Source organism: Pempheris klunzingeri, chromosome 17 (assembly GCF_042242105.1).
Source record: "Pempheris klunzingeri isolate RE-2024b chromosome 17, fPemKlu1.hap1, whole genome shotgun sequence".
Taxonomy (NCBI): Eukaryota; Metazoa; Chordata; class Actinopteri; order Acropomatiformes; family Pempheridae; genus Pempheris; species Pempheris klunzingeri.
Genome location: NC_092028.1, coordinates 10,466,719 through 10,478,111, shown reverse-complemented (window position 1 = coordinate 10,478,111; position 11,393 = coordinate 10,466,719). Strand labels below are relative to the sequence as shown.

General features: G+C 42.3%; 2 protein-coding genes across 3 annotated transcripts; one reads left to right on the top strand and one right to left on the bottom strand.

The window, feature by feature from the left end:
• Positions 1–239: 239 nt before the first annotated feature.
• Positions 240–5,275, top strand: LOC139216324 (germ cell-specific gene 1-like protein). Its single transcript, XM_070847416.1, has 5 exons — positions 240–534; positions 3,235–3,282; positions 3,403–3,567; positions 3,665–3,776; positions 4,810–5,275. Exons 1-5 carry the CDS (start codon positions 240–242, stop codon positions 5,273–5,275), a joined length of 1,086 nt encoding a protein of 361 aa, XP_070703517.1.
• A 716-nt stretch (positions 5,276–5,991) lies between these two features.
• Positions 5,992–10,851, bottom strand: LOC139216518 (epithelial membrane protein 2-like). Of its 2 annotated transcripts, none has more exons than XM_070847657.1 (5): positions 10,773–10,851; positions 8,946–9,028; positions 8,083–8,191; positions 6,958–7,098; positions 5,992–6,826 (listed from the first exon to the last, which is right to left on the bottom strand). In XM_070847657.1, exons 2-5 carry the CDS (start codon positions 9,021–9,023, stop codon positions 6,666–6,668), a joined length of 489 nt encoding a protein of 162 aa, XP_070703758.1. In that variant the 5' UTR covers positions 9,024–9,028; positions 10,773–10,851; the 3' UTR covers positions 5,992–6,665. The 2 variants fall into 2 exon arrangements, with proteins under 2 accessions (XP_070703758.1, XP_070703757.1); XM_070847656.1 differs by having other exon boundaries at positions 8,946–9,033; positions 10,773–10,849.
• Between the last annotated feature and the right edge of the window lie 542 nt (positions 10,852–11,393).

Sequence of the window (11,393 nt, the reverse complement as noted above, 5' to 3'; positions counted from 1 at the left end):
AATAACATGCTGGTGATATTTTCAGTAACTTTAAGTACATCTCCACTCCGAGAGTGGAGATGTACTTAAAGTAGAGTAGATGAACAATGAAAAACTTGTCAGACATTTAACATATGCTGACAAGTAACTTTTTGCTACTAGAGTGAAGTAGCCCATAACTTCTTTTTTACATTTTTGCATGTCTCCCTCCATCCTCACTATTCCTCCACCAGCGCAAGCTGTCATTTAATCCCTCCATGATGGCATTCCTGCAGCAGATGCGTTCCCCTCGCCTCTCCTTCATCCAGACGGTTGTGTCTCTCTTCCTGGGTGGCGTGGCCCTCCTGTCCTCCTACTGGTGCGTGGGTAAACAAAAGGTGCCCAAGCCACTCTGCTCGCCCACCAAGCACAGCAACTGCATCCCCGTACCCGGCGTCTCCAACTCCTCCAACATCCAGTTCTCCTGGGAGACGGGGGACGACCGCTTTGTCTTCCCCACCTTTCACACTGGTCTATTCATCACCTGTGAGGAGAACATCTACACAGATGCATGGGGTGAGAGAGGACCGCAATCGGTAGAAACATGACAGATTTGAAATATTTAAAACCAATTTGTAGGACTGTTTGGTTCTGTCTTAAAAGATAAAATGTCCATTCAGCTGAAATTAAAACTCCTCTCTCATTAAGATGCTCAGTTTCTCTCAAAAGGAAAAAAGCCCAGATGTGTCACTGGTGACCCTGAAAAGGATTAAGCAGGTAGAGGACATTTATAAATGAGAAAACACAGGGATGTACAAGAAAAAAAAAAATACAATCCGACAATCAGTATCTTTGTACGGGATTTCAGCAACATGCTCCTGGTGAAATGTACTGATCAGGTCTTGTGTGTGTTAGAGGATATTCCCAAGGTGAGATAAGGATCGGCACCGAAACAGGAAGTGAAACAAACTGTATCACAACTGTGGCACTGGTGCGACAGCCACTGAAATAGGTCACAGGAGGAGAGGAAATCCAAGGTGATTATATGAATTGAGGCCTCAGGTGTGTTAATTTTGTATGTGTGTTTGAGTGTGTGTGTGTGTGTTTGCGCTCAGCCCAAAGAGGATTATCATCAGTGTGTGTTCTGCTCACAGAGATTTAGACTTCAACAGCATGACTCAATTATGGATTAGAAACCCAGAGAGAGAAAGGTTAATAGGATTCACAAACATCGGCTGGGTTTTCACCGTCTCATTTGCTGCTGATTTGCAACTGATTTTAAGGCTTCAGACTGAATGCTACTGAAGTTCAGCCAAAAGTTTCAACTGCCTTATGTGGTCAGTTATATAAATCAGTCTGCATTTTGTAATGAATATTTTGGTTAGTGGGCGACTGGCTGGCAGTGGTGAAAGCAAACTCCCATCTTCCTGATCTTCCCCCGCTAGACGAGCTGTAAATTTACCTCTTTATGTATTTTTAAATATTTTAAAATTTTAAATATAATTTCTTTATAATTTGTTTTCCTTAAACATACATTTATGTTGAGAATCCAGCACGTGAGCTCTGGTTCATTCTCACTGGTCTCGTGACATCGTTTTTTGGCTGCAGCAGTCAGCGAAGAAGTCCTCTTTACACTACTATTTCCAACAGGAGCTGGTGGAGACCAAAATTAGAGCTATAAGGAGAACGAACAATGGATTTATACTCAGCAGCTGGACAAAGACATGACTCTGAATAATGCTGTTGTTTCCCTTTGTCTGCTGGATGCATAAATACTGCAGCCAGCTGTATGATAATGTTAGCCATATCAAAATCAAGGGTGATAGCATGCCACTGTTGTGTTCACAGATATGTCTCTGTTGTATGAATGATGCTGCTGCAGGTTTGAGAGACCTTTTGTTGTTTAAGCTACTATTAAATTGGTGACTATTATAATATTTTTCTGCATTGTATCTCACTGTGTATTTAATGAATGCTAATAATGTATTTAGTACGGTGGCCCTTAGGGCTCAGTGCACTGCAAAAACACACGCAGATAGACGAAACAGAAGAAAACCAACAGGACATAAAAAACACACTGCAATGTGAGAAAAGAAATGTTTTGAATGCAGAAAGCACAACCGAATATACAATGCAATCAGACAAAGCACAAAAACACACACACACCCAACAACTGGTTGTGTTTTCTGACTTTGGAGTGTTTTCCTCTAAATGCTGCTCGTGTGTTTTGCGGTGAAAATGTTTTCTTGATTTCCTTGTGCTTCGTCTATTTGCATCTGTTTTCTTAAGTCGCAGTGTTTTGAGCTTACAGGCCACTGTAATTTAGAGCCAAGTACGGTACGCTGATTATTGCAGCTGTTATGTGAACATATTGGTAAACAAGCCACAAAGAAGCTTAACTGACTGCAGAAACAGGTTGGCTCCATTTAGTTTTAAAATGGCATTACTACCAGTGGAGGAAAAAAACACATTTTTGGGGATGAGTACAAAAAGCTTTTATGTTAAAATGTAAAGTAAAAAAAAAAATTTTAAATTAAAAACTACAATAGACTCGCTAACAAAGTGTTGTTTTGTGCTGCTACTGGGACCCAATCCTTCCAGATTTAAACCAAACAAATCTGATAATCTCCTCTCAATTTACTTCCAATTATTTAAACACGATGCAAATAATTACTCCAATCTGACCAGTCTGGTGACATTAGCAAAGCACAAGCAAATGAAATAAACGTCTTCACCGATTTAACATGGGTCACAGTGTGCTGAGCTTTCAGGGCCACTGTAATTTAGAGCCAAGTACTGTACTCTGATTTTTGCATGTGTCATATAAACACACATGGTTGTTACTGTTACTGTTTCGTTTTTTATAATGGCGCGGGAAGCCATGCTGGAAAAACAGGTCTTGGGAAGTGAAAATAAAATTGATTCATGTTGTAGAAAAACTAGACACGCTGACAAAGTCTCATTTAGAGGTACTTGGAGTTTTCCTGTTGGCCTCATCCTTCCTGATTTATACCAAACAGATCTAAAATCTCCCATCAGGTGACTTGAGGACATGAAAACTATTTTTGTGGACCTCAAATGTGGTGATTCACACAGTAATTAGACGTAAGTGTGTTTAAATGTACAATATAAACTGCAGTGTGTATCCCCAGGCTTAAATGGAGAAATAGTCACTGCTGAAATAGTTCTTTCTACATGCCACCAAATATCCACATTTCCTCTTGTGCATATCACTTGTCTTTGAGCTTATTTTCACATTTGTCTTTTCATTCCTAGAGGAGAAATGTCGAGGGTTTTATACTTTGACTCCCGGATCTGAAAAAGGTAAACGGGTTCTACATATTTTCCTGCATTGTGGGGGGCGCTTTGTTCTTGGTGGACCGCTTGTGCAAAATCCAAATTTTCATCTGTCTTTGTGCTCAGCTGCTTCTCCTCCCTCCGCAGCAATGATGTGGCTGTCACTGTCAATGGAAATCATGTATATCGGTCTGCTGTTAATCAGCTGCACACTGCTGTCTGTGCAGTTGTGCATAAGGGCCTGGTTCCCCTCCACGCAACGCTGGGGCCAGCTGCTCAACGCCTTTGCTGCTGTCTTCACAGTCCTGGGAGGTACAGCTATTTTTTGAAATAGACATTTGAAACAGAAGGACTTTGGAGACAACATAGAATGACCAGTTTGGTATATTTGCTCCTCCTGTCTCCACAGGTCTGGTCGGGATGGTGGGTCACATGATGTTCATGCAGGTGTTTCAGACCACTGCCTCCATGGGACCTGAGGACTTCAAGCCTCACAGCTATGGCTACTCATGGGCGTTCTAGTGAGTTCTTTCAGCATACTGTAGCAAAAGCACATACACATGGAGCTTGGTTGAAAGGAGACACAAGGATCCAAGCAGGCTGAGATCCTGAGTTCACGTATCTGTTCCCTTTCAGACTGGGACCATAGTGCACCGAGGGCTTTGCTTGCGCATTTGCTTGCAAAGCAAATATTAAAAACGGATTTGTTGTTCCCATTGGTATGGAATGGAAAGGCTCTCTGTTTTTCATGTTTTGCAGCTGAGTCCTTGCCTAACTGATTTTAAGTCATTGTCAATTAGAATGATGGTATGAAAATAAGTTTTTCTTTTCTTTTCTCATCTGGGTCAGACGTCTGGATCAGAGCAGCCATGACAAACCTTTCCGCACCAAACTCTTCATGTGGGATCACTTTGCTACCCAGTGAGTGGGGAGATGTGGTCCCTAGTGGTCTTCCCCTATTTGGCCTCGAATGCTAAGGCTTAAACTCTCTCAACTTAAAACAATACACAGAATATATTATATACAAGAAAAGCTGCACAGAATAAACTCTGAAAGGTTGTTTTTGTGCCGGCGCTGTGAAAAGCTGAAGGGCAACTTCTTTCCTACGTTGTGGTCTTGCAGTGTATTACATCCGATTTGGATCTCGGTAATTAATATTATTTCCCTTTTCCATCTCTCCTGTGTATACTTGGCACACATTTCAATACACACATACACATATATATTAATCTCTCACAAATTTTACCAGTGAAAACTTGGCATCCATACATAGAATTAATGGCCAACTGAGCCACTGAACAGTGTCTCATTTGTGTTTTTCTCTAAAGAATGTATGTATGTCTGTATGTGTATACCTTTCACGTATGTGTGTGTGTGTCTTAGATGTTATTGTGTTGGGGAAACAAATATCCTGCTCTTCCAGCTTTCTGAGTTGTTGTCCCTGAAGTCCGAGTCTGAATGTACCCACACATACACACAGCTTCTGGTATGTCAACAGAAAAACACAAGCCACATGTTTGTGATTTCCCTGCTGTTCTTCTCTGTCTCCATCAGTGTGGCCTGGTTTGCCTTCACTGTCTGCATGTCAGCTGGTGTCTCCACTCTGAACAACTACACCAAGAAGGTCCTGATGGTGGGACCCAGGCGTAACTCTGGCCTCAACCCCTGCAGCTTTGACTTTGCGGGGCTCCTGCCACCGGCTCCTTACTATACTCCTGCAAACCCAGCCTTCGCCCTGGCTTGTCCCCCGTCTCCCCCGCGGATCTCTCACTTGTCTCCCTACTATGAGCCCCCGTCCACAACGTCACCGGACACCAGTCCGAGGCTCACGCACTCCCACTCCCTGCCTCTCCCCGGCTCGGACTCCTTCCCTCCTCACCCGTCCCACCCTGCGCCTGCATCCCCGTTCCACCGCCTCTCTCTCCCCTCTCCATCTCCATCGCCCATCCCTTCCATCTGCATGACCCTGTCAGGACACCAGGAGAACCAATACGAGCCAGAGGACTACAGCCCACTTTGAACCAGACTGGAGCCTCTGTGTGACTGGAGGACCTCTGCCTATCACGGCAATTCATTTTAATGTTTGTTATGGTCACTAAGTTAGAATACAGAAGGTCTAAATACAGACGACGCTAATAACCATTGTTTTGTAAACTGAGCATAAACAGAAATGCTTCATATACTGTATTATTTCTTTTTAAAAGTCTTAATTTTTTTGTATATATCGAAACATTTGTAGTTTATAGATACCTTGATTTGAAGTGACCACTTGAGCAGAACTAAACAAATTTACAACTACTCTTTACTCCTCATCATGACAAATAGAGAAAAAACAAAATATTTCTTTGATCATTTGTTGAAAATCAAGTTTTAATGTTGTAAAAATTGTCATAATGAGAAATAACTAGCAAAAAATAAAACAGCATTAGACATACAGATCATTATGGGAATCTAAACATATTTACATATTATATATCACGCTTGTAGAGTCAAGGCAGTTGCCTTTTGTCACACCTGGTGGAAACAGCTGACTGTGAAAGTGTTATATATCTTGTGATATATTAAAATCTCTAAAAAAAAAAAAAAAAAAGTTGTTTTGGTGCATTTAGAATGGGCCAAACAGTAAAATAATTTCTTTCAGCCATCACAATGTTGAGTACAAATATGATTTGGCATTCTATGCTTTATCTGGTTTCTTTTCTTCTCTAATCACAAATAATAACAAAAGAACTCAACTTATTGATTTGACACTTTATATAATCGTATAGTCTCATCATTAGATCACACACAGATCTGCAACAGGTTACATACCAAAGGATTTTTGTAGACTTTCGAGACTTCACACAGGCACAGCTTTGCCTGTTCAACCATTACATTACTCTGTCTAATTAATGGTGCATTATATAAGGTACGACCAGAGAAGATATATGGAATCATAAACTCTCCCCGTTTTCATTTAGTACATTACCAAAAAAAAAAAACACCGACAGATTTTAATCTTCAACTTGCTTATAAGCTCTAAATATTGATAGATCTTAATTTATCATAGCATCTTATACACATTAAGGCAAAGTTTGTTCAGTTAACAACAAAAATATTCTTAATCCTTAGATGCCAGCCAGCCCGAACACTGGGTTGAAAACACTCTCAAATACTAATGTGATTGATTGAGGTTGCCCTTTACTGCAGTAATATCCAAAACACTCCATATCAGACTCAATTAAACACTTGTATGTATTTGAGAGGATCAACAGATCTGTCATATCTGTTGCTGAATGTACACTAGCAGCTCAAATCTGATGTCCAAAAGAGGCAAATATAAACACTAATCCACCAGACTTTAGCTGAAAGAGTAGATCCAGCCGAAGGTTTTGGGGTTGGATTGGTTGGATCTAGCTCTAGTGTCCTTCTCATGCAGTTTTCTTGCGTAGCACAAAGTAAGTGATGGAGGAGATGAACGTGAGAGCGAAGGAGATCCACGCCAGGATGTAGCAGTGACCGTACCAACCATTCTTCTCATCGAGGTGGAAGCGGTCTGTGTAGATGGAAGCCGCGATCATGATGCACAGGCCTGGAGGGAAGCACACATGGAGATCAGTGAGGGCAGAGAATGGCGACAGAGAGAGGGGGATGAACAGTGGTGAAGATACAGAGAGAGAAAGAAATGAAACAAGACTGAAAAAAGTAAAAAGAAATACTCACATGCGAGGAGCTGAAAGATGCCAGAGATGGTGAACCTCTGTCCTTTGCTGAGGGTGAAGAGCTGAGCCACAAACACAAAGATGCCCAGGATGGAGAATATACAGGCTAGCACTGAGCTGGCCTGCACTGCCTGGAGGTAGTCTGCAGGGGGAGCCAGAGAGGGGGCAACACAATGAAGGTGCATGTGTGTGATCCTAAATATGTGTTAAACATCACACCGACACATCCAGGAAATAGTAATGTTACAATGGCACTGTGTTTATGAAAAATCTGGTTCAAACATCCAAAATATTTTAGGATTTTAAAACATGCTGACTATGGCGCCACGTAATGACAAACCGAACGTTTTATATGCTTTGAAAGTCTAAAGTTATAAATCACAATACACAAACTATAGATACGGTTTAGGACATAAACACAAGTCAGTGCTTTTAATTTTCCAACACAATTTCAATCCCTTTAGTGTTAAATTGCAGCATAATTTTGAATGACACTGGTCCTCATTTGCAAGGCGAAAAGATTACAGCAAAATGATGTGCATTCTGGAAGGATGGCAGCAGAAATAGTGCTATAAAATGATATTGCTGCTACAAGTTTGTACAATATAAGACTTTTTTTCATATCACTTGAAGGTTTGAAATGAATGCAGCTCAGTTCAGTCATAAATCAAGCTATCAATAAGATGGTTTGTTTGACAAAAGTCTTCAAAGTCCCTGAAGACCTATGAGTGAAGGGATCCTACATGAACACACTATTCTCTACTTAAGTAGGTTCAGGTATTTCACAAGTGATTTCTGCGTTTCTTTGGAACTATGGAAGAAGTGATGTCATGTATTTCCATGCACCAATCAGGATTTAGTGCCAAGAATCTGATGAAAGCTGGTGGGTTGTTTGGTTACTATCAATCAATCAAACCACATACCAAACAAACCACTCACATGTAAATGGAGGTTTGAAGCCACGTTTTCCGGGGCCTTAACTAATAGCAGATATATCAACCACTGGAATATTGTAGGATTTTTATTCATTCACACATCTTTATTCTATTGAGAAGTAAAGATGACTGAGCAAATGTTGTGTGTCATAGAAAACCTCTTTGCAGCGTGGACAGTGTGTCTGGCTTACCCTGTGGGTAGTGAGAGCCTGTGGGGAGCTCTGTGTAGTTCCACACTTCGCCTTGCTGTATCCACCGGGCCCACACATCAGTGGAAATGGTGTCTGTCATCCACCAGGCCTGAGAAGAAAGCAGAGAGAGCAGAGAGAAAAACATTTTACATTTCAAATCAAACTTTGTTGCAATGGTTGCATAAATATAGACAGCGTTCCTGCGTGCTAAAGGAAAATGAATGAATCAATACTAGAGGAGGGAGAAAGAAAGGGGAGAATTCAAAGCAGGAGTGTGGGTAAACATAGCTGTAGAGCCAGAGTAGTGTTCACTCTGTGTTCTGAAATGTATCTGAGGGAAGGTGCAGGTAAGAGGATGACAATCAGATGGAAGAATGCGGCACATATCCTCCTGTCAGTGTGGCATTCCTCCAGTCTCACTGAGAGAATCTCACATATTTACATGTGTATGTACGCCGTCTGCCAGACACCTTGCCTGCTCACACACACACACACACACACACACACAAAGATGCACTCAGTGGCACCGGGTGACGATACCGTGGCCGACCCATCTGTCACCCAGACACGCCAAATATGTGGCCCTGACAAGAACAGTGGACCACTGACGGAGAATGAATAAGTGGCCTCGAGTGATGAAAGAGAGGTGAGCAGCCAATCATTCATCAGTATTGACTCTTTGCCGTCTGTCAGCGTACTGGGAGATTCATGTAACTCTACAACACTCAAACTAGGGAGGAAGTTAGGGAGTATGCTGGAGGAATTACGCCTTCAGGTTGCATGGAGTCTTTAAGGATGTGATGCTCTGTAATGGTGTGAGGAAATAAAACTCGCATGATTACAGCACAAATTTAAATACTTACATTGTCAATGGTGGCCACCAGGAGCAGGATGATGCCGATGATGTGAATGGCAAAGATGGCAGCGAGAAGAATCAGCATGATGACTGCGCTGGGGAGAGAAAGGCACGAGGGGAAAACTTGTTACACTGTTCCTTTATTATGCAGGATGAATATAAGCGGAGGGTTAATTCATAATCAACCTAATGAAAAAAGACACACACACACTCACACACACACACACACACTCACACCAGACTGGCAGCTAATATGAGCTGAAAGAATCAAATATAGCCTATAACAAAGGCTCTGTAATTCCTGCCTCTCAGAAAGGCAGCCATTAATGACAGCTCCAAGCATGCTCACACACACACACACACACACACACACACACACGCACACATACCACACACACTCATAAACACACTCAGTCAGAGCAGCAAAGCAAAGCCAAAACCTGGCACCCACTCAGGGCGTGGCTTCACAACTTCTAATTACTTTGAGTTACAGCTAACACACTCCCAGTGAAATGCCTGCAAATAGACAGCAAGATAAGGTTTCTTTCAAAAATCAGAGAGAAGACGAACAGAGAGCAGAGGTGCTGATGTGTGAGTGTGTGTGTGCAGACAGAGGCCAGTAAACTAAATCAGTTTATCTCTGGGCAAACAGATACTGTACTGTTGGTGAAGGAGGGCACTCAGACGCAGATGAGTTTGGACTTGTCTCCTGCTTCCAACAAACCTGCCACTCCTTAGAATAACTGTAGAGAGTACCTGCTACTCCCCCACCCAGATGTCCCACGCCCAATCTCCTTTGTTCAAATTACAACACATTATCACACACCGTGGCCTAAAGAGCGCAGTAAGGACGTATTCAAAACAACCTCTCTTTTCCACTTCTTCTAGCCGCCCTTCACTGGTCCCTCTCCAGGTGACTTTGCCCACAGATAGCACAGGTTTGATGAGTGTTTTCACTCTTACTATGTGAACTATGTGTGTCTGTATCCAGCGTGGAGGCTGCACTGGGTGTGAACAGAGGAAGAGGCACATCTGGAATGCGCTGGTTCTCTCCCCGGTAAAGGAGTGGTCAAGGGCTGGGTCCACACACACACATGCTCGTGCGCTCGCCAGCTCTCCCTCTCTGTCTCACACGCTACCACGCGCATATCTACAGACCCAGAGCGCACGCTGGTGCACATGCGATCATGGCACGACACATCTTCATCAATATTTCATCTGCTTCAGACAGCCACAATGAAGGAAAAGATTTATTTTTTGAATATTTGTAGAGTTTCTGCCTGAGTGCCAGTGTTCAGTTGCCTCCTGCCAGATACTAAACTTTAATGAACAACTTCTGGCTGAGGATAAATTATTAAATGCTCAACAGTTGGATGCTTTAATTTAAAGCACTCTTGTGGAACAAATATCTTCCAAAACCTCCCCTGAAAACAGGACATGTCAACTGTTTAGGTCTGGCATGGATGTGACGTATTTTCCATTCAGTATGTATGGTTGAGTATAGATTTGAGGAAAGTAGTTTTGTACCATTCTTTGGAAAAAAATAAAAAAGACATTCAAAGTAGTCACTTCAGGAGCTGAACACATCTGGAAAGCAGCCTCATCTGTAAATTAATGATGGAGTTACTGTACTTGAACAGCGAAGTTGCCTGCGAAGGTGAACAGGCTTGTGGGAGGTGCACACAGGCACCTGTGTTTACTCTATTCCTCATCATCATTTGCTTTTCTTACATAAAAATAGAAGACAGTAAATACCACAGATGTATATTTCTGAAACAGCCTCAGAGAAGTAAGAAGAGGGATTCAAAAAGCAGGAGAAGAATCTTTGACTTACTGTTTGATGGCCCCGCGTCTCTTCCAGTCTAATTCCCGCTCCTCTAAAGGATACTAATTTCAGACTCAGTGTCTAAATGCACAAACACTAAAACTAGCCATCCGCCCACTTTTACCCTGCCCTCTTTTTAAGTCCACACCCCAGACAAGCCTCTCACTTGCTTGATCACATAATCTCTGCCCCTACCCCCTCCTACTCTGCCTATTGGTTCCTGTCACAGACATTTTTTTCTGGCTACATCACAAACATGCAAAGGCTCAAAACAACCATTTTTTCTACAACTTTTGTGGGCAGTTGACACATTTTTCCTTTTGTTTTTGGTGTCTCATGTCTTTGTCATTCAGCTGATGGTGGTGATTTTCTCCCAGCTGATGACTCACTGATGTCTGAGAGAGGAACTCCCATAACATCGGACATTATTGACAACCACTCTACGCATGTGACCATGGCAACAGCATGGCCAGTCTGATCACAATCACGTCGTTGCTGTTGTATATATAAACAAACTGCCAAACTGGGACGTATAACCACACACGCACAAGCGACAATGTCGTTTTTCTTCCTGATCACTGCCCTCCACCTTTTCCCGCTTTTGTTACAGCTGAAGGAGTTTCAGGATGA